This window comes from Antennarius striatus, chromosome 9 (assembly GCF_040054535.1).
Source record: "Antennarius striatus isolate MH-2024 chromosome 9, ASM4005453v1, whole genome shotgun sequence".
Classification (NCBI taxonomy): Eukaryota; Metazoa; Chordata; class Actinopteri; order Lophiiformes; family Antennariidae; genus Antennarius; species Antennarius striatus.
In genome coordinates, this window is record NC_090784.1 from 21,831,321 (window position 1) to 21,854,000 (window position 22,680).

A 22,680-nucleotide genomic window follows, 5' to 3' on the forward strand; every position below is an offset into this window, starting at 1 on the left:
CAAACAGCGGCCCCTAGCGGCTGTGGTCGTTACTGCAATGACCACATTTTTTAAATAAACATTCAGAATTCTCTTAAATTATGAACACGTAATTAATATAACACAACACTTTTGAGTAGCAGCATAACTTTATTATCATATTAAGGCAGTAGATTAAATAATTTCACAATCTAAACGTCTTTTTTAGTAATTCCAATATAGACACGCGTCATCAGTATGCGACTCCGTGACAGTTGGGGCTGTGTTGAATTGGAGCATCTCTGTTTGTGGCCACTAGTCAGCTGGAGAATGGATAAGAAACTGGAAATTGATAATCTGGAAATGCGTCTCCAGACATTGGAGAACCGTATATACGGAGACAGACGAAGCAGAGGTGGAAAACCCGTCAAGGTTGGCTCTGAATCCTGTCTGAAATAACGACTAAAGGGGAGCTAGTGTAGAAGCTGGACTACTGTTAGCCTAGCACAACACGATAGCGCAGTCAGCTGCTGTGGGTGAACGCCCTTTACATTTTATATGATTTTACTGTTCAGCTTTCATTAAGAATGCGTCTTATTAAAATGTTTAACCTCTGTTTGCCTATCATAAAAGAGTAGCAGCTGTAGTTTGGATTAAACCATCTGATTGGTTAGTAACTCTCGTTAGCTGGTCAATATTGGTGCATCAGTCTGACACTGAAGTGTTCTGATCTGCTTCCTTTGACATTCAACATGGGTGGAATATTTAGCACTTTGCTAAAATAGTTTCCTGGGATTTAGGATGAAAGCGGAACTAAACTTAATTTTGGAATGCTTTAGTCAGAGTAATTTTTGGGATTGAATCGACTCCAACGTCTTATGGTTCTTTAAAACCACTGACTAGACTGTTTCATCATGGGATCCTCATATGATATGGTATGATTAACACTTCCCAAGGGACATTAAAGTGGATTGATTGTATTTGCAGAGGTGGGGGAAGTAACAGCAGACGTGTTTTTATATATCTGACAAGGCTGCAGTTGACCTGATGTTACAAGGCCTAGCATATAAAATAATCCCAGATATGCTCTGTTAAACATAAAGATCAGATGCTGATAGAACATGAGCAAAAGGGTACATTATAAAAGCCTTTTCTATCCCCTTATTAATCACTTACTGTAAATCAATTTGATCTTTTGTCCTACAGTGTGGAGATTCTTTGTCCAGGATTCAAGCAGGTCTGACCAACACAGCCAACAAGAGAGAACGAGTGAAGATATTACACAAGAAGAGTGAGTCGCACTGTGTTTGTGTATATTCTGAGTTTCCCGTTACAGACTTAGACTTGGGTTGCAGCTTTTCTTCAAAAGAAACCGATCAACTGTATGTCTTTTGTGTAAAATGATATTTATTAATTGAAAACAGTACTGATAAAGTTTCAAAATGTTTGTACTCAGTATGCACCTTTTAAATTAGGCCTGAATCAGACCAAATGTGGGCCTTCCTCTCATTCTGAGTGTGTGTGTTGTGTGTCGACCGGGTTTCCTGCTGTGGCTCAAACTGTTACATCAGTCAAGACATGGACATTTCTCCAGTCAGGTTCTGAACTGTGTTTGGTGAGTCCCTCGTATATTCATTGGTTGTTTCTGGTGCAGTTGAGGATCTATTGAAGTACCTGGACCCCCAGTTCACCGACCACATCACCGTACCAGACGCCATGAAACTGGAGTTCATTCTGGCAGGTAAGAACCCAGAGATATTAATAACATCTGTCAAAATTCATAGTATTATATTGTGTACTGTAATAATACAGTAATAATTTTATACAAGAAGAAGGAGCAACTTCAATGGGTTTCTGCTGTGCCTTTCTCCTCAGAGGAGGACTTCCTGCTCTCCCAGGCTTCTTTGCTGGAGCAGGTCGATAGCTTGCAGCAGCTGCTGGACAGCACCTACATCAGAGGTGAGCGTCAGCCGGCAGGAAGGTGATGAATAACATTTATTACAGCCTTCATTGTGATGATTGCATTCAGTTTGAAATCAGATTCTGGATCAGTTCTGCTCTCACTTCACATGTTTTCCCGACTGCATGCTGTAGTCCGTGCTCTCCTTTGGGTACATCCAGCTGTTTGTGTTAAAATCTTGTCAAATACCACAGTTTAGAGAGAAATTCAAATCTCCTGAAGTCTGTTAAAGTTGTGTTGTGTTGCAGAGAGGATGTTCATCTGAATTGGTTGTGTTTGTGTTCACAGACGTCCCTGAACACGCCACTAAGCTGCAGCGCCTGTCACAGATTCACATCAAACAGCAGGTACCGTGTGTCTCCCCTTATCGGCCTCTCCTCTCTGACTCCCATCTAGTTTGTTAAATATTTTCCTTCTTGCAGGACCAAACTGAAGCTCAGTCCCTGGAAGTGAACAAGCTTTTTGAGGAATACAACAAAATGGTTCGCTTCCATTTTCACCTTAATATTTGTTATTTCCCTGAAATCTTTCTTGGTAATATAAATGGCTCCTCCCACTGACCCCTGACCTCTGATTGGCAGATGTTCCTGCTCTCCAAGCAGTTCACCCAATGGGACGAGACCCTGAGGAAGCTGGAGGAGGCCAAAGGCATTCGGCCTGTGGAGTAGCTGCTGTAGATACACACTACTGAGGATGGTGAGGATGAAGAAGGCAGCACCTGGGGTGGCAGATCTGGCCCAATACTAAAAATGATCTATCTAATCACAACCACAAACCACAACCTATTTTTTTCTCTAATTTCAACATATATTTTAGGTTTAAAATAACCACAAAAACATATTAATGCATTCAAAAGTACCACAATATTGTTGGCTATATTTGACTACAGTATATAACACAACACCCCAGGAGCAGCAAAGTGAGGCAGTTCATTCATTTGGCGGGCTAGCAACCAGCCAGCTAGCTAGCAGAATAACTACACAGCCCGTTAGCTAAGCGAACTAGAGAACCGCTAATGTTTCAGGGACAGAAACAGCTTCAGAGGAAAACTCTTTGATATGATTCTGTAGATCGATGAAGCTTCAATTTGATATAAATGTTGAGTTAGTCAGGATTGGACGACACAGCGACGGCAGCCTAAATCAGATCGAGTGTTCGTTTGCTCCTGTGAGACAAAAAATTCACAACATTTCCCTCGATTGTTTCCAACTTCTTGTTTAAATGAAAATGAAGTACGAGGAAATGTGTATCCATGTGTTGTCATATTTACACACTGTCTCCCAGGTGATGTGCCCAGTGAAACTACACATACACACACACAGTAAAGCTTAGAGGTTAGAGAAGCTGCTGCTCTTGTCATTTACCTCCAGACAATGGAGCCTTCATGCTCACGTTTATTCAATGTGGAACACATTCCTTCAGCGAGACGTCACAAGACCTGTTCTCCTGCCCTTCCTCATCAACATCCACAAGGGTTCACATTGTCCCTCTGGACGCCTCCTGATATGTACAAACTTAAATGAGCTTCGTTCTTTCCTGTGTTCTGGTTTTAAATGATAATAAATATAAAAATATTACCTTACTCTTACATTTTTCTGGTGTGTGTGTTTGTGTTTGTAGCTCCCAAATAAAGATTCAAGAGGATAGATTATGTATGTTAATGTAAAGCTAGTTTAACATGCCGTTCTGGACTTAATCTGACTCTCAAGCTGTTCAAACGAGGCCATGTGTCTGATTTGATTATCAGGACATTACTGATAATTGAGTGCTACATATTTTCTCTGGTTGATTTCTCATCCGCCTATAACCTTATAAACTATTTGAAAGAACAAAGATAACTATTTGAAGCATGATTAATGTAATTATCCTTGACTCAGTAAGACTCAGTAAACACCCTTTAATTTGCTGTTTGAGGTGACGTTTTAAAAGAAGTCTAATTTAATCTCTGAGGGTTGCTTGTATTTTATGGTTCAACCAGATGGACACAAATATTTGCTTTGAATCATAAAGATATTTCATTTTATTGTAAGTAGTGATCATTATTTTAACAACTGACATATTCTCCGTTAAGATGACAGTTATATTTGCCCATTGATTTAAAGGTCACGCAGTAAATAAATAATATACACTTAAATGTCCTGTGAAACACCGGTTAGACAAAGTTCAGTTGTCGGTTAAATTTAATAAAACACTTCCCAATAATCTGATGTAAAACTATAACTTTTAATAATATTAAAGGATATTAAGGAATTAAAGGACATTGGCATCTTCTCCACGGAGGGACCGTACAGTGACGTCAGAGGTAAAGGCAAGCTCACAACAAAGATTGTCTATTAGAAAGATGAGTCACGTATCTAACTTCAAAAAGATACATGACACATGACACTGCGTAGTTGTCTTAAAAAGCATTATGGAGGTTTCCCTCTTATTTATATACATGACCTTGTGCAGATGACGATGGGCTTTATTTAGGTATTTCCAGTATAAACGGAAGAGTTTTACTTTGAAAAGAGATTGAAGTCGTTTGATTCAGGGATAAAAAAAAGGCTTATAAAATACTTATAAGATAACAAGGCGAGTTTTGATTAGAATGTGCATTTATAAACATTATAGTGCAATTTTATCCAACAAGTTCGCTACTTTACGAACTGTTTCAGGGTAAAGTACAAATTTATATCGAACAGGGGAAATTGAAGCCGCGTGACACGTCACGTGTCGCATAGACGATCTTTGGCTGGATGGACCAGTCAGTCGGAAGGCAGCGGTTGACGGGAGGTGGTAGCCAGCAGTAGCCACTCTCCGGCGGAGGAACGCAGGACGGACCGTCATGGACCGGACGGCCGTGGTCAAGGTTGGAGCCGCGGCCAGCGCCAGTGTCTGCGTGCTGTTCGGCGGCGTCGTCCTGGCCCAGTACATTGTGGCCAAGAAGAAACGAGCGGGGAAGAAGACACGGATCATAGAGATGGTGAGTAAAAACTGACGGTCGAGCCGCGTGAAGTAACGAACGAGAGGAAGCAGGAAGTAGGGATGGTTGACCTTCAAAATAAAAGCGCAAAAGTTAACTGCTTTCTAGCGCACTATACATGTATTTGTCGAAGTAGGACTACATTTTACGTTGACTTTAAGAGTTACTCTAGCTGCAGTAGATTTAGCCTAAAATTCCAACTTTTTATTCTAGAAGTTATGGAAACATTTGCATTTTGTTTGGTGATCAGCAAATGAACATACTAACATGTGATAAATAACCACAAAAAATAATTATTTGAATGCGGACGTCGAGTTATTATTTAACCGCTGGAACACGTGTTCCGCTTTTATTCTGAAAACCCTGCCAGGAAAGGTGGCTCTGTCTTTTAAATCATTGACGGCTGCATGGATCTGCATGGTGCTCTGCGCAGCCGCTAACGCCCCCAAAACAGCAACTGTTTGTATAGGTCACGAGACAGAGCTCCTCCGACTGATTAGGGGGGGGACCGGAAGGAGCAGCGGGGGGCCTCCGTGGAGGGCGGCGGGCCCTCTCTCCTCTACCGGCATCCTGCAGCAGCATGCAGGTTATGCAAGATGCAAAAGGACATGAAGTTCTTTCAGTGCAGCTCTCTGACCTGCAGGACGACATCGGGGTCAGCAGACTCATGACGTCACTCTGCTTTGTCTTGTTCACCTGTCATTTGAATATTATTTATTATATTTACACATATCCAAGAAATCGAGACTAGTTGAAGTCTTCTGTTCAGGAGTGATGTGATGGCGGTCAGCGGCTCAAGCAGAGCTGCTCGTCCTCGGCCTCCACAGCCAGTTCAAGGTGATTGTGGCGTCTGGTTGAAAGGCCTCCTTTGTTCTGGTGTTTCCGTTTGAAGGAGTAATCCATCTGGGAGGAGTCCTCGAGGTCGACCTTGACTCGGGCAGGGTGGCAGGTATCTGACTCGCAGAGATAAAAACACAACCAGGGCATCAAAGGGTGTGATGGAAAGTCCTCAGCAGACATTTGTTAGCTCTGGTTTTCAGTCGTCTGGTGAAAGCGTGAGCCTACGTTATGGGATGTCGTAGTCTCTGTGGCTTCAGGGTTGAAGCCGTTTCCTGCTCCGACTGTCAGCATGGAAACTTGTGACCATGTGCTTTTAATGATGCAGCAAACATCCACTCCAAACCGCAGGAGCTGAGAACAATTTGTCCTCAAAGCGCAAATCTATATGACCCATTCTCTGCCGAGGGATTTCTGTGAACCAACCCAATGTGTTTCACCCAGTTGACCACTAGATGGCAGAAAAAGCTACACCTGAACTTGAAGTTGAGCAGAAGTTTGCAGGTTTCTGACTTCAGCTCTTCTTTGTGGAAAAAATTAGAGACAGGAATAGACAAGGAACTCGTTTGTTTATTAGAGTAAAGAAAGTGAATTGGAGGTTGACGTTTTCTGGTGAAGGTGAATCTGAACTTCAATGGCTTTGCTGTTATCAGTAGAAACAGACGATCGTCAGCAAGACAAGACAAAGTCTTTCCCAGAGTGGGAAAGAGCCCAGAAACTGACGAATGCCTCAATGCAATATTCAGGACTTCAGATTAAACTTTACTTTGAATATAGAGAAACCAAAGTCCTCTGAGATCCCACCAGGGATTCCTGAAGGAACAGCTTTGCTTCAGTGTTTATCCTTCAGCACACAGAAGGGAGTTGGGCTCTCCGGTCTTATCTTCACCGCTCGTCGACAATAAAACCAACTGACTCCCATAGATTAAGAAGCGTGTCGCAGCATGAAGGCAGTCATTCCTTCCTGATCATAAATGTATCCAGACTTCCCTTCCTGGATTTACATCTAAAAACATTCCTTGTCATTTTATAACCTTGTTATAATTTAGATCCTGATGGATGCTCTTTGTGGGGCTGAAGAGTTCATAATCTGAATCTACATCAAACTATGCAGCTTCATAGTAGGTCTGCACAGCGTAGGTTTCAGCTTTGGACATTGCAGTGTGGACTTGTGGATGTTTTAAGTCAGCTTGGCTGGTTGATACTGGAGGATTGTCGTGGTTGATTTCTTTCAGTGTGATTCCAGCTGTCTGTCAGATGTGTGTATGGTTGAAGCAGTTCTGACTCAGGTTGTGACCTTTGATCCTTATGGGAGGGACCTCGACCTCTCAGGCTCATGGTGGATCTGGTGTGATTCAGCCACTTCTCAGAGTTCTGTTAGTAGTTGATAAAAAGTTTGATCAGCTTCCAAAATCAACACTAATCTGTGTCTTACTTTTACTTTTGTTACTTTAGTTCACATTTCACAGCATCCCCTGGACTTTTGACGAATATGGTAGAACCTCAGATAGTAATATGGAGATAAGAGCTTAATCCATTCTGTGACTGAACTCAACACGTGATAAAAAATGAGATTCGGTCTCATCCACAACTCGAACCTCAAAAACTTGTATGTCGAGCAGCTCATATCTCGAGGTCCTGAAGTACTTTGCATGTTCTGCGTACAGATGTAAATCGCAGTTCAACCTGCAAATGGGGCTAACTGAACTGGACCTTGCTGGACTCATCAGAACCACTCGGTGTTCGTCTCTTTGACTCTGGCTAAGGCCTGGTAGAGCGGGGACATGTGTTGTTATTGTGGTGACATGTAACTGGAGAGGACTGACCTACTTCGTAGGAGCTGTGGAATGCGAGGCGGTCGTGGCCAGCAGAGACGAGGACCCGGTCGGTTCGGGTCGTCTTACATTCATGACAGCGACGGTTCAGAGGGGGGGCAGGTCGTGACGCAGTGTTCAGCAAAAACCCAGCCTGGTGTTATGTAAAACTTGACATGTCACCAGAAGGTTCTAGATTCAAGTCCATCTCAACACCTGAGACTTTTAGCATGTTCTACCCGTGTCTACCTGGGTTCTCCCCAGGTTCTCCGGCTTCCTCCCTCCACCAAAAAATTAATAACTAATCATTTAAGGTGTTTTCTCTAATTAACCTGTTCTCGTCTCGCCGCAGCAGGAAGTTCTACTTATCAGAAAACACTGAGTGTTAACAGATAAAATCATTTTAGAACAAATCATGGAGGGTCCCTGAGGGGCGTGGCTACTGATATTAATTATTGATCCATTCCCATACTTACTCTGCAGGCTGGTGTTCGTGACTGAGTTATGTAAGACAGTGAGTCAGTGTTTGCTACAAGAACCTGCTCTACCTGTGTGTGTGTGTGTGTGTGTGTGTTCGTGTGTGGGTGTGGGTGGGTGGGTGTTAATGTCATTATATCAAGATGATGGACGTGTTCAGACTCAACCAGACATTAAAAGGCTGAAAGATTCCATTCTTCTTTTTGTACGTGTGAACGTCTGTGGGAGGAAAATGCTGAGTCAGTTGCCATTAAACTGTTTAGAAAGCTTAAACTGTTTTTATGCATTAGACTGTTTATAAATATTAGTATTTACATATCCCAATTTGTTTACAAACAATAAACTGTTTACATACTTAAAATGTTAATAAACATTTAACTGTTTATAAACATTGAACTGTTTCTGTTTGTGAACATTAAACTCTACATACATTAAACTCTTCATATTTCTGTGTGTGAAAACTGACCTTTGACCTGTGTGACCTATTTTGTGGAGTCATACTGTTTGCCGTGTGTGTGTGTGCGCGCGCATGTGTGCGTTTTGAAATGTGCGTGCACAGCAGTAGCATTGCTGAGGTGTGTGTATCCCTGATGGACTCTAAAGGTTTCAGGGGTCAGAGGTCACGTTCCTGAAACGGGAGTAGATTAGTGTAACTTATTGACCCGTTCAGCTTCTATTAATACTGAACCGTGTGTGTTTGGGTTGGGGTGTGTTGACGTGAGTCAGCTGATGCTGTCAGTGTGTGTTTGCATGTGTGTGTGTGTGTGTCAGCCTCTGGCAGAGGGCGGGCCTATGTTGTCTCGTCTACTTTGGGCTCCGCCCCTCCCTCCTCCCCTGCCTGTGCTGTGGATATAAAAACCCTCCGCAGACGCACAATCTTTTCCTCACTTTTGCTGTAGCGTCGACAACAACCCCCGAGGTGAGTCAGTGTGTGGGTGTGTCTTTGTGTGTGTGTGTGTGTGTGTGTCTGTGTGTGTGTGTGTGTGTGTGTGTTCATCTTCCAGCCTGTCAGGAAAACATTTAGAGCTGTGAGAGTTTTTCCACCGACAGTCATGATATCCGTTTTTCCTCCAGTCATCAGGTTTATTGGACCTTAAGCTTTATTTTTCCTGCTTGTGGTGTAAATCCAGACATCTGAATTCTTCCAGAATCAACAAACAAAAACAAAACAACAATAAAATATTTCATGGCAACAAATAGGTTTGTTGCCATGAAATATTTTGCAGATTTGAGTTTCACACCGTCAGGTAAACACACCCGTTCCTACTCTTTCCTGCTCGACAGGCTTTGAGATCCTGGTTTCGCTGGGCAGCTCGGCCAACGGTAACTCGTTCAAAAGTTAATGAAAAGAAAAAAGTGAGAGGTAGAGAAACCATATTATCGTTCCTCCTCGGTTCAGGAAGCTGGTGTGTGTGTCTGCTGGTGTTTGTGCGATCCAGGCGTCATGGAAGTTAAATTTAGTTTGTGTTGTGGTTCTGCTGGAGGTTCTGAGGAAATCCACGAGCTGCTCTGAAACCTGATGCTGCTTCAATAAGCCTGGTGGAAGCCAGGCGATGAACAGCATGTCTGTTCTGTATGTACCGCTTGTTTTCCATCGTGTCATCCTCAGCTGGCAGCAGTCAAGTTTTCAATACGATAAATACCAGTTTGAAAACTAATTAAAAAAGAATCTGCAGAAATGAAATTTTGAGTTAATCGTACATGACCGCATCCTAACATTTCGTCCTGAGCCGTCCTGAGCTTCCTCCTGGAAGATGAAGTCTGACCCATACTAACTACCAGAACCTCTCCCCCGCAGATGCCCCAGTTTGACAAGACAACGGTCCATATGAAGGACCCCGAGAGGGTGGAGCAGATAATCTGTGGCCTCATCAAGGGAGGAGCCTCCAAACTACAGGTACAAGAAGTCCTTGTCGCTCCCCAGCGCCCCCCAGAGGTGGACGCTTAAACTGGAGTCTGACTACTTTTAACGCTAAAACACCATATTTAATCTTCTTTTCCTTTTGGCTTTTACCTTCAGGGGTCGCTACAGTGAATCAGTAAAGTAAAATAAAATAATAAAATATTGTTTGATATATTTTGATGACAAGTTTATTTTATTGGGTTTATTACATCAGATAAAAACCACCCGGTTAGAGACGTTGTTACTGTTCTAAGCCATAATGTTCGAGGGTTAACACCTGATTCCACATTTTTAAGGCCAGCTGGATGTTTCCTGTTTGGTTCTAGTTAGAACTGATGTTCTCTGGTGAACAAACTGCTCTTGCTTCCTGTCCAGATCATCACAGATTTCGACATGACGTTAAGCAAGTTCGCCATCAACGGCAAGCGCAGCCCGACGTGCCACAGTGAGTATGAGCCTGCACCGCCCCGTAAAGTTTTTTTCTTTAAGGTTTTCTTAGATTCTCCCCGTTGTTTTGCAGACATCATCGATAACTGCAAGCTGATAACGGACGAGTGCCGACAGAAGCTCCTGCAGCTGAAGAACAAATATTACCCCATCGAGATCGACCCCCACCTCACCACGGAGGAGAAGTTTCCCTTCATCGTGGAGTGGTGAGAGCTCTTCTCCTTCTTCTTCTTGTGTTTCCGCTCACCACCAGGAGGGCGCGCCCTAACACTACGTTGTGTGTGTATTTGCAGGTACTTCAAGTCGCACACATTACTGGTGGAGCAGCGGTTAGAGAAAGACAAGCTGTCGGAGGTGGTGAGAGAGTCCGACGCTGCGCTCAGGTACCACCCCCTCCACTACAGATTTCCACCCATGGCTGGGGAGATCTTGTTAAATTTTGCAAAGCCTTCAGGAATCTTTAGAATCTTTGCGGTTTAATATTCATCGGTGACCTTAGCATGGTTGTTATCTTTTTCTCCTATAAACCCCGACCAGAGGAGTAGATTGTTCACGCGATGTCTCACCATCTGCTCTCTGATCATCTGCCCGGTAGGGAGGGCTACGAGCAGTTCTTCGAGCGTCTGCGGCAGCACAACGTTCCCGTCTTCATCTTCTCCGCCGGCCTGGGCGACGTCCTGGAGGAGATCATCCGCCAAGCTGGCGTCTACCACCCCAACGTCAAGGTCGTCTCCAACTTCATGGACTTCGACGACAATGTGAGTCCAGCTATACTCAAGCCAGGCTTAGATCAGACCACGCTCAGTCTCGGATAATCCAGATTCTCCAATCCCGACATTTGGTGAAAAAATTGGTTGTTGGAAGTTTTTGTCAGAGATGTTTGACCCAAATCACGTAGCGTAGGGTTCGTATTTAAAGTTCCAGCTTCAGAGAAGCCTCTGGCTGACTCCAGGTCCTCTTCATTCCACAGGGCATCCTGAGAGGCTTCAAAGGTGAGCTGATCCACGTGTACAACAAACACGAAGGTGCCCTGAGGAACACCGAGTACTTCAAGCAGCTGAAGGACTACTGCAACGTCGTCCTCATGGGCGACTCGCTGGGCGACCTCAGCATGGCCGACGGCGTGCCCAACGTGGAGAACATCCTCAAGATCGGCTTCCTCAACGACAAGGTAAGAAGGAGCGTACCACTGACTTAACCCTTCCTCTTCCACCTGATCTCCAACCTGGGTCTCCATGACAACAACCCTAAAACACACTCCTGAATCTTTCCCTCTGGTTTCCCATCAGGTCGAAGAACGACTGGACAAATATCTGGACTCTTACGACATCGTCCTTGTGAAGGACGAGACACTGGAAGTGCCCAACGCCATCCTCCAGAAGGTTCTATAACTCCTCCCACCGGTCCTCAGCCCCTCCTCCAGACCTCTAAGGCCAACTTACACCTTTTCATTGGTCCAGAGCGGCCAATTCCACTCCTTCCTGCTCGCAACCTGTAAAAAAATTTTTAAAGACATTTGACACCCCCTGAATGAACTGTTTAAAAGTCCCTATGGCGGCAGAAGCTTGTCTCTGGTGTGTTTTGTCCATTTCAGCTGTTCAAGATGTTTACGATAGAGAAAAGAAAAACACCAGCTCCATATTTAAAAGTCACCATTTTGATTCATAGAATTATTTTTGTGATGGTATGTTTTATATACCATGGAACTACTTCTCCTCACTGATGAATCTTTAGAACTCAGTACAAATTAAATTATGTGATTTACTTTAAATTAATTTGGGGGAGGGAAACAATTCAGATGGTCAGAAGAAAAGCTCTTCACATTCTGTGTACCAGCCGGACGTGGACGCAAAGTTCTAGTCATGATGCACAGAAAAGACATATTTACATGCGTGTTTAGCATCATGTTAGCATAAAGAAGAAGAACAGGGGGAGGAGCTGGCAGAACAATCAATTGCTTCTCCAGGCCAACCTTTGAAGGATCAGTTCACAAGCTCATCAATTAGTTTGATTCGTTAGATCTTGTAGGAAGGGGAAGAAATGAGTTGGTATGTTTGGGTGAACTATTCCTTTAAGGGGGTGTTGATGGAAGGATGACTCCTAGTGGTCAGCAGTGGGGACAGAAAAATTCCCCTGAATCAAAGATGGATTGAACAAAATGACAAAATCTTAACATGAACAGAAGAAGTGAAGAGCTGCTTCTGGTCAAACAGAACATATATTTCAGTAAAATTAAGCCCCACCTTTCAGACATTCATCTTTATTTTGATGAAAAAATCAAACTCTCGTTGTCTCGTTGAATGTTGTCTTATTGTGCTGCTATCACCTGCATGTTGCCTTTTCTAAGTTTATGTCAAAGAAATGGAAGACTAAAATATAAATATATAATTAGAATGGCGACGAGTGTCATACTGTATATGTGGGCGTTATATATAAATGTATATTGTTTCTCTGGATTTGGAGAGATCTCCAAAGGTTCAGACTGGTGTGTTGTATTTTTATAAGAAGTTGGCTTTCTGTTTTGTTTGATGGTAGTATTTCAAAAAGGTAATAAAATGTGACTGGATCAGCAGATTTGAACCATAACATTTTAATAACATGTGAAGGTGCACATCATAGTTTACAGCATGTAGACAATTTACTGGAAAGAAACTTATATTTTTACATTTAAATCTTTAATTCACAATACAAACATTGTGGATGTGTCCTGTATGGTAGTATTTTCTTTGATACAGGGAAGTATTTTCAAAGCTCTCATGTTTAATCATATTCAGCCTCGTAGTTATAAAGAAATTGCCCAGGTTCTGTGTCAAGACCCTTCTTGAAACTGTTAATGTGTGGGGATGCTGTAACATTAAAAAGTACAGGTTTTCTTGTACATATGGCTCGTTGGTCTAGGGGTATGATTCTCGCTTTGGGTGCGAGAGGTCCCGGGTTCAAATCCCGGACGAGCCCTACTTTTTGATGACTGAAAAAAATGGAGTGACTTAAGCTCAGGTAGAGCTGAGCAACTATTTCACCGTATTAACAGACAGTATGAATGCTCCAGTTTATAGGTGCGTTCCGTTTCTGTACAGCAACATTTCTTTCAGAGTTAGTTTTGGGTAAAAACTTCGGATCAAGAAATGCAGAAAGTTGACAATCCGCCTGCAGTACCATGAGCCGCCGCTAGGGCGGCAAACAGTACAAGATAAGTCCAGTCAACGTGGCATGTGTGATATACAATCTGTTCTGCCTGAAGAAGTGTGGCTCGTTGGTCTAGGGGTATGATTCTCGCTTAGGGTGCGAGAGGTCCCGGGTTCAAATCCCGGACGAGCCCTCTGCTTTTCTGTTCTCTCCTAACATTCTTTTTACCTGAAGGAAGTTTAGATTTTTTTTCTTGTGCAAACTTTTCATGAAGACATTTTGATGAAGGAACGAGATCCATCTGGGTGAACATCAGGGAGGACAGGAGAACAGTTCGTTAGTTAAATGAATTAATGTGTGAAATCTTTCCTCATGTGGTTGATAATTTTAAAAAAAAAAAGTCAAGTCAAATTCGGCCACTTATTTACCTCTTTCAGATTTGTACCCTAATATTGTGTTCAACACTAAAAAACTTAAAACAACCCTTCAATAAAACCTTTCAGAGTGTAGGGTAGAATAAATATCAACGTTACATTTTTGCTAAATTTGCTAAATACATACGTCATTACATGTAAGAAATTAGATATTCACATACTGTACTTCCAGCCAATTCCAGAACATGAATCTGAAAGAAAATAAACTCTTAAATCCTGATCACCTTTTCCTCGGCAGAGAAGATGATGTTGATGTCGCTGGTGGAGTCTGCAGTTCAGCAAACCGCCTGTAGATGTCAGTCAAACACCACAAATTAAAAGTCTGCAGATGCAAGAACAAAACTATCCAGTCAACGTGGCATCGCCTTGACTCCAAAACTCTTAGTTAAGTTAGACATCTATGTGGCTCGTTGGTCTAGGGGTATGATTCTCGCTTAGGGTGCGAGAGGTCCCGGGTTCAAATCCCGGACGAGCCCTGCCTTTTAATATTTAATATTGTATATATAAATGCAATTGACATTTACGATCAGTTGTGTTTTTTATACACACAGTATTAGAATATTAGATTTTATCCATACAAAGGACAGTGAAACTAATATGACACATGTCATTCCTTACTGATGGATGCTAGTGTGTACCTGTGAGCTTTATAAATTATTATAAAGGGACATGCTGTATTTAGGATCACACTTCAAAGTCAAAATCAAGTCAAAGTCACTTAATGTAACATTTAATGTGTGATCCTGAATGAATGCACTACTTGAGCGATAAACCATTTGCTGTATAACTTATGAAGATTAATCATTTTTGCAATAATTAATCTAGCGTTACAGCATAGGTATCAATGTCCATCTATCTATCCATTTTTCCAACCTCAATATCTGCCATTGCAGGTCACGGGGAACTGGAGGCTATCCCAGCAAGACATGTATCAATGTTCTATTGTTTATTATTATTATTACTATTGTTGTTGTTGTTGTTGTTATCCATCCTTCCATCATCTACCGCTTACCCACTTATTGTTGTTGTTTTTGTTGTTGTTGTTGTATAAGGATATTCTGGATATTGAAGTATCACTGACACTGAAGTATCTGATAAAACAAACAAAACAAAGACTGGCAAAAGGCAAAACATCCAGCTAGAATCAGAAATCTACTGAAGATTGGACCCAGAAACACAATGTCCTCTAAAAACTCCACTTCCCAGCAGCCCACCCACTTCCGTTCGCGCTCACAGCCACTCGCGCGCCGTAGAGCGTCAGTGTCATGACAACAGGACGATGGCAGCGAGCAGGAGGCTGAGAATGTGATTTTCGTGCGACTGAGGAACAAACTTTTGATCGAAAGACAGGCTTGTGCGCGTCAAGGTAAGAAATGACGTTTGAACCGAGGTGGAGCTTTGACGTCATTATCAGGAAGACATAAAAACAGCGGCGACGCCGTTTCTCGCTCTTCTAGCTAGTATGGAGGTAACTTGGAGAGCTAGCCGATTAGCCGCCTGGAGCTAAAGTTACATCTGCGGGCTTTAAGCTGGAAGCTAACATCCTTTAGCGGGATGAGTCGACTTTAAAAAGCTCCCGAAGACGTGTGCGGTGACATGACGTCACTTCATTTTATAGCTGGATGATAAATGACGTAGTTATTACAACGCGAGTCCCACTGGGCAGAGAACAATCCCACACGTGTGTTTTAAGAGTACGAAAAATATGAATAATAACCGACGACTACAAGGAATAATGACGTCATTTAATTGTTTATCATTGGAGGATCGATCCGAGTATTTAATTGAATTTTTTTTTTAGTCACCTAGTATAATTTCAATCAGATAAATGATCAATTTCCCCAAGAAAAATAATTATCTGAAATGTGTGACATTAAGGCCTCATAGTGCACTGTAGATAGGAGGGATTCCCTCTGTGGATTAGCAGCCTGTTCCACCTGCTCAGCACTTAACATGAAGAAAAGCCTCTTGTTTCCACCTCCCCCTGGGTCACATGACTGGTCTTCTGCTCTGCCACTGGTTGCAGGAGTGAGTGTGGGTCACAGGACACCGGGAGCTTCCTGGATCATTCTGACAAACTGATTATCCAGCGATCACCAGAGGTTCACTAACACGACTAAGAGCGCTGAACAAGTCAAAGCATTAAAACACCAGTGTGCACATCTTAAAAGTACAACAAACACTTTTTAATCCTCCTCAGATTTGTTCTTGTTGTTTAAATGTATTTTTAAATTTTCCAATTAATGGATTTGTTTTATTTCTTTTAAATGCGACTTTAAAAATGTCCTTACTGCCTTGTTTCCTGGTCTTTATAAAACTCTTTAAATTCTCCTGCTTTTTGGGGCGGCAGTGGCTCAGTGGTAAAGCAGGCAGTAGAGCAGGTCGTCCTATGATTTAAGATCAGCGGTTCGATTCCCACCCCCGCCCCTCCAAAAATACCCAGAGGTTAGCTGACAGTGGGAGGCGTCAGCTCATCTCCAGAGCACTGCCAAGGCACCCTTGAGCAAGGTGCCGTCCCCTTTACAAATTGCTCATTTGAGGCGCACCAAGAAGGAGCTGCCTGCCACTCTACCTCCCCTGCATGCCCACAGGCCCCCTTGTGTGTGTGTGTGATACAGGGGCCTGTACTCACAAATATATATGTATGCATGCGTTTGTAATCAGTAGCTAGAGTGTGCGTTCTTAATTTCCCTTTGGGGATCAAACCAGTATATAAAATTTAAAAAAAAAAAAATTTAGTTGATCTCTCCCTCACTCTCTGTCCAATCAGAGGCGGCATGTCTCTGTTCAAGGCCCGTGATTGGTGGTCGGCGGTGCTTGGCGAGGGGGAGGAGTTTGACCAGGGATGCTTGTGTGTCGGTGACGTGGACAACGGCGGCTCTGGACATGGTGAGCGTGTGTGTGACAGACAGAACCTGCAGGAAATCTGTTGTTGATGACATCAGAATGATGTCAAACTCAGTAACCCCCATTGTTTGTCACAGACAAGCTGGTAGTGGGGAGCTACATGGGGATGCTGCGAATCTTCTCCCCACACAGCAGCAAGTCCGGTGAGGAAGTTCCAGCCGAAGCCCAGCTTCTGGAAGTCCAGCTCCAAAACGCCATCATCCAGGTGGAAGTGGGCAAGTTTGTCTCGTGAGTAGACCTCAGAACCACAGGTCAAAGGTCACTGAATAGGTTTGCGCTGGAAAACCAATGGAATTATAGACAAAAGATGATATAAAACAAAAAAGCACAAAAAGTCCAATTTTAGAAAGAAGGGTTTCGTGTTTTCTTGTTCTTTTTATTTCACTGGAACTGAATTCTATTTTACAGCTGAGGTTTTAGAGCACCATATAAAAAGGAATAAAAACTACTAGCCGCTTCAGATCACTGGACGGCCACCCGGCAGAGAATGAGTCTGGGTAGGAGTCACAGATCTGTCTTTAACTGCCTGTCATGTCCTTCTGGGAATTATAAGCATTCATAATGTAGCTTGTAACATAGTCTTCCTTGAAAGTGCCACACAGAAACGCCCATTCATAACTCATCACACCGCTTTTTCATTCATAGAAAATCCTTCCCTGCTGTTACTTACATTAACATGCAAACCCAAACCACCACGTCTGGAGTTTCCCTCCCCTGACATGATTTAGCATGATCAATCTGACAGCTTCTAATGCCATGCTAACCGCTCTGATGCTAGCAGTGCTCCTGGGACCCCGGGGTCCCATCCTGAGTTGTTATTGTGCGGCATCTGGACCCCCTTAGAGTCAAAGCCAAATGAAATGTGCAAATGCTTACAGCAAATGTGACTGGTTTTGGTCCCATAGATGATTGAGTGACCCCTCACAGCTAAAAGTGTTTGAACATGAGGAAGCTGGGGAACAGGAATGATGTAGGATGACACGCGTGCGGTGAGAGAGATTTTAAATGATGCCTCTCCGGCTTTGGTTCCCATTAAATGTTTCACCTGGATGGTTCTGGAAGGAAGAGCACCAGGAAAAAGAGTTTGTTCGATGTCCTTTAGTCACTTCAAACCGATTCTACTTCTCTGCCACATCCACAAACCTCAAGTTTAACAAGAACCCAGTAAACAAACAAACAAACCAACAAACAAACAAACCAACAAACAAACAAATGGCAGTGACCTCATCGTAACCTCAGTGGAGATAAAAAGACAAAAATTTTCTTTTGAATTCAGGCCAATCAGGAGCTGCTTTGTTGTGGATCTGCTTCCTCCTCCAGCCTCCTACAGACAGGAGGACCACCCAGGAATCAGTTGATCAAAAGCACCTGAAGAAGAAGACGGACACAGTGGTTGGCATGACAACCCCTCGTTTCCCCACCTATTTTGCTGCAGCCATCCATCCATCCTGTCGCTTCACCACGGGTGTGGAGGAAGCTTTCCAGGGAGCGAGGATTCTGGGAACAGACCCTGTGGTTTTGCCTCAGAGGCGTCCCACATCGCTGCGCTGGAAGCGGAATCCGGCTAAATCAGTCAGTTTGGAAGACGTTGTGGTTGGTTGCTTGCGGTTCTTCTGCGCAGCATTCTGAAAGGACTGGTGGGCATCTTGGAATCCGTCCTCGGCAGAGAAGCACGTTGTAAATATTTTCGGGGCAGACCGAGGTGGGGAAGATGGTGGAACGTTTTGTTTTCAGCGCTGAGCGGTTTTCCGGGGAAAGAAAGAAAAACTTGTGGGATCCACTTTTTCTCTCCTCTTTCGACAAACGTTACAACAGCGGTTTGTTGTGCGTCTGAAAAGTGGATGGATTCCTTCTGTGTGGCTTTGTGGTGAAGTAAATAAGGTAACATCTCAAAGCAGAATCACTGAGACGTTTAAAGGGTTATAAATATCCCCTAGCTGTTCCAGAAATTATTCTGGAAGCTAGAATGGGAATAAATGTTACCATTGGGACTCACCTGGGGTCACATGAGCCTGTGTCCACTTGTTTGTTTGTTTGTTTGTTTGTTTGTTTGTTTGCTAGCAGGCTGACACTGAAGACACTCTCCTCTCTGCCCTCAGGTGTTCAGAGCTTCTTCATCTCGCTGTTCTCCACCCCAGGAAGCTGTCTGTTTACTCCGTTTCAGGTGAGACGGCATTTCCTGTACGATGTATGTGTTTCACGTGTGTCTTCACACACACACACACACACACACACACACACACACACACACACACACACACACACACACACACACACACACACACACACACACTCGTTTCGGATCTGTTCACTTGCAGGAACTGCCGGGAACGTGGAGCATGGAGACCAGTACCAGCTGAAGCCGGTTTACGAACACAACCTGCAGAGGACAGCCTGCAACATGACCTACGGCACCTTTGGAGGAGTCACAGGTAGGTTTTATTTTTTGGGGGGGTGGGGGGGGTGTTCGCATTGTGTTGCCGAAGACAGATTCTTCCTCAGATGAGGAGGAGGAGGAGGAGGAGTTTATTACGTCTGGTCTTCAAGCACAAAAACAACATCTGGAGTCCAGCGAGGCTGCAGGGAGAAAAGTTTTACTGAGTGAGAACAGATTGGATCCTGAAACAAAATCTATGGCGCTCTATTCATATGCAAAGTACTGATGTGTGTGTGTATGTGTGTGTGTGTGTGTGTGTGTGTGTGTGTGTGTGTGTGTGTGTGTGTGTGTGTGTGTGAACATCTGTGAATGGGCCTTGGTTTGAATGGTTATTGGAGAGAGGGGGGTAGGGGGGTGGGGGGGTTACAGAGCTACTCTCTGCAGTCAAGACAGCTCTTGGAAAAACTAAGTAGGGGAAACCCTTCAGTTGTCTGCCCTCCAAGAAACACACACACACACACACACACACACACACACACACACACACACACACACACACACACACACACACACACACACACACATTGGGAACCCCCTTTAAAGCACAGCAAAAGCATCTCGTAATAAAGACTGCATTGTCAAGGTCTGTGTGTGTGCGTGTGTGTGTGTGTGTGTGTGTGTGTTTCCTCTCCTGTTCCCTTCCTGTTCTTCCCTCCTTCCACCACTAGATGGCACTGGAGGCTGTAGAATTGGGAATGTATGGATTCTGTGTGTCACTGAGGGAAATACCCTTTTTTCCTGCAACCTGTAGACTGAGGTCAAAGGTTGCAGACCCCCCCCACACTCCCACCCCTACATCTACTGCAAAATGAGAAAGTATTTTAGCAGTTTTTCCTTTGTTTCTTTATGTTCTTACCTTCAGTTGATATCTTCCTCGATCTTTTGGATGCAGAAAGTGTTGCTTCCTTCCTTCCTTGTTAAATGTGAGAATTGATCTGGACTCATCTTCATCATTATCATCATCATCATCAGCGTTTTAGATTCAACGCGTCACACAGTTTGCTCTAAAAAGAACTGATTACAGAAACACACGTCCATAAAGACACACACGTACACACACGAGCACAGGCTGCAAAGTGAGGGTCACAGCGGTGAGGCCAGCCCTGTGTGTGTGTGTGTGTGTGTGTGTGTGTGTGTGTATGTGTGTGTGTTTCTAGTGCTATAATAGCAGCCATTTAGCAGCGCGGTAATAGCAGCTCTATACTAATACTGCTCTAATAGCTGGGCTGCCTTTGGGTTTGGGTCACATTCAGGCCACACACACACACACACACACACACACACACACACACACACACACACACACACACACACACGTAGACACACTCTTCCTCCCAGCCACTGTGTTCTGGCTCTGTTCTCTTATTAGTGACACTAATGCAGGTCGTTTCCTCTGCTGCGCCGGTGCCTCGCCGCTCATACAGAACTCTTTGACACGTTGTACCTGGGCGTGGGCGTGTGTGTGTGCAGGGCGTGGGTGAGGGTGTGGGCGAGGCAGATCACACATGTAGAGCTGCTATTATCACCCAGTCGTTCTGACCCGGACTCCTGACAGTGTTTCTCTGGCAGGAAGCTGCACTCCTCTGGCATCCTGGAGCTCAAACATAGAACACATGTATAAATAAATAAAGAGTTACACAGAAGCGTGAAACAGAGCAGCTGACTTTGTGCTCACAGGAAGTGATTGTCTGTTAGGAAGTCTGAATCGGGTCTGAATGGTGTCCCGTTCTCCGTCAGGCCACCACTCCCTGTGCATCCAGTCTATGGACGGGATGCTGATGTTCTTCGAGCAGGACAGCTACTCCTTCGGCAGGTTCCTCCCCGGGTTCCTGCTGCCCGGCCCGCTGGTCTACAACCCCAGAACCGACAGCTTCCTGACGGTGTCCTCGTCCCGCCAGCTGGAGAGCTACAAGTAGGAAACGTCATCACGTTTATTTTTAACTTAGTCCAATTATTCTACCCAAACAAAGTGAGAGAATCTCTTTATTTTACCTTTCAGTTTTAAATAAGAGAGGAATAAATTATCAAATAAATATCAGACTGAAGACAGAACATGTGTCTAAAATCAGCACAATTAAATCAAATGAGAATAATCATTTATAGATTGATAACAACTCTCATGCAGATTTGAATTCACAGCAGTAATAAAGGATGATGTCATCTATCTGTGAGTGTGTGTGAGGTGTGTGTGTGTGTATGTTGCATGTGTGTGTATCAGCACACACTCCTGCAGCATCAGCTGTTGATGGTTAGCGCAGCCTCTGACTCACGGGCCGCCATCTTTCAGGCATCTGCTCTCAGAACGCGTCCGGATGGATCGAAAAAGATTTACACAGTTTAATCGGAAAGTACCTCTCTTTAATATAAGCACACGCACACGTCCCGACCCCCCCAGCCCGACAACCCCCCACCCCCTTGGGCAGAGGCACAGAGGGCTTTTAGAAGTCTTCCAGACAGAGAGGTTGTGTGGTTACTGAGCGTTCCTGTCCTCCCAGCTGCTTGTTATCTGGATGCCCCCCCACCAGAATAAATAGATTCAACAGTGACTTCACACACACACACACACACACACACACACACACATTCAATTACACAGAGACACTTTATACAACAGCGCTGCATTACTCATAGCAACAGGCCTGTTATTTCCACTAGTGTCCAGCGCGTACACGGAGAGTTAGCATCGTTAGCTCCACTTTAGGACCAAATCACAAGGAGAGGAGTCAGAAAAACAATTAGAATTTATTTTACGACGATTTTAATAATAATATAAAACATTCAGAGGAGACATGAGGTTTATTCACAATAGGCTTGGATGTCGACACTTTCCCTGACTAGTAGGTTTATGTAATAACAAAAATCAGAAAATAAGAATAATTTCTGCCCCAGCAGTGCAGATTATTTCAAGAGAAACACCCCTCTGTTATATTTTAGAGACTGCGTTGTTTTAAGCTTCCTTTATGTTCACAAATATCCCCGTTAGCTTGTGTTTATAAACCATTCTTCATTCAAATCTCATGTAGTGTAGCCCATAGTGACGCTAAGCTAATCAGAAACACAGACGAACCATCAGAGAGTGAACCGGAAGTTTTCCCTTCCAAGCCTTTATACCTCACTGTGGCACACCTTCTTGTTCTAAACGCACCTGTAATGGAGCTGCCCTTCAGACTGGTGCCCTCTACTGGTACGAGGCCTGTAAATGCAGCCGTTCAGCACTTGGGCCGCGCCTACTGGGTGAAATTTAAAGATAACTACTTTCAAACATTCTGATTTCTTTGGTGTGTCGTCCGTCGTGTTCATGAATTCCTCTGACGTCTCAGATTATCTGCTGTCCGTGCAGAATCATCAGTATTTTCCCTCCCCAGAAGCCTTTAAAGGGAAAAACCGCACTAAATGAAGCCTCTGCTGCTGCAGA

General features: G+C 43.8%; 3 protein-coding genes and 3 non-coding genes across 8 annotated transcripts in view; all 6 read left to right on the forward strand.

Annotated features, from left to right (window-relative positions):
* Nucleotides 1-232: 232 nt before the first annotated feature.
* On the forward strand, nucleotides 233-3,500 carry dctn3 (dynactin 3 (p22)). The gene is made up of 7 exons (XM_068323078.1): nucleotides 233-390; nucleotides 1,165-1,249; nucleotides 1,613-1,699; nucleotides 1,834-1,917; nucleotides 2,207-2,265; nucleotides 2,341-2,400; nucleotides 2,500-3,500. Exons 1-7 carry the CDS (start codon nucleotides 289-291, stop codon nucleotides 2,584-2,586), a joined length of 564 nt encoding a protein of 187 aa, XP_068179179.1. The 5' UTR covers nucleotides 233-288; the 3' UTR covers nucleotides 2,587-3,500.
* Nucleotides 3,501-4,664: 1,164 nt separating this feature from the next.
* Nucleotides 4,665-12,933, forward strand: nt5c3a (5'-nucleotidase, cytosolic IIIA). Of its 2 annotated transcripts, none has more exons than XM_068323035.1 (8): nucleotides 4,665-4,883; nucleotides 9,810-9,908; nucleotides 10,290-10,359; nucleotides 10,435-10,567; nucleotides 10,655-10,744; nucleotides 10,957-11,119; nucleotides 11,332-11,532; nucleotides 11,651-12,933. In XM_068323035.1, exons 1-8 carry the CDS (start codon nucleotides 4,746-4,748, stop codon nucleotides 11,750-11,752), a joined length of 996 nt encoding a protein of 331 aa, XP_068179136.1. In that variant the 5' UTR covers nucleotides 4,665-4,745; the 3' UTR covers nucleotides 11,753-12,933. The 2 variants fall into 2 exon arrangements, with proteins under 2 accessions (XP_068179136.1, XP_068179137.1); XM_068323036.1 differs by lacking the exon at nucleotides 4,665-4,883 and adding an exon at nucleotides 8,880-8,930.
* Nucleotides 12,934-13,244: 311 nt separating this feature from the next.
* trnap-ugg (transfer RNA proline (anticodon UGG)) lies at nucleotides 13,245-13,316 on the forward strand. The gene has a single exon. It is a non-coding gene; the product is annotated as a tRNA-Pro (tRNA).
* Nucleotides 13,317-13,608: 292 nt separating this feature from the next.
* trnap-agg (transfer RNA proline (anticodon AGG)) lies at nucleotides 13,609-13,680 on the forward strand. Its single transcript has one exon. It is a non-coding gene; the product is annotated as a tRNA-Pro (tRNA).
* A 645-nt stretch (nucleotides 13,681-14,325) lies between these two features.
* trnap-agg (transfer RNA proline (anticodon AGG)) lies at nucleotides 14,326-14,397 on the forward strand. The gene has a single exon. It is a non-coding gene; the product is annotated as a tRNA-Pro (tRNA).
* A 779-nt stretch (nucleotides 14,398-15,176) lies between these two features.
* The window catches only part of bbs9 (Bardet-Biedl syndrome 9), a 96,897-nt gene continuing 89,393 nt past the window's right edge, over nucleotides 15,177-22,680 (forward strand). For both annotated transcript variants that reach the window (XM_068322944.1, XM_068322945.1), the window contains exons 1-6: nucleotides 15,177-15,287; nucleotides 16,692-16,810; nucleotides 16,906-17,056; nucleotides 18,928-18,992; nucleotides 19,147-19,260; nucleotides 21,003-21,177. In XM_068322944.1, coding sequence (XP_068179045.1) covers nucleotides 16,699-16,810; nucleotides 16,906-17,056; nucleotides 18,928-18,992; nucleotides 19,147-19,260; nucleotides 21,003-21,177 — 617 coding nt within the window. In that variant the 5' untranslated portion in view covers nucleotides 15,177-15,287; nucleotides 16,692-16,698. The remainder of the gene's footprint in view (nucleotides 15,288-16,691; nucleotides 16,811-16,905; nucleotides 17,057-18,927; nucleotides 18,993-19,146; nucleotides 19,261-21,002; nucleotides 21,178-22,680) is intronic.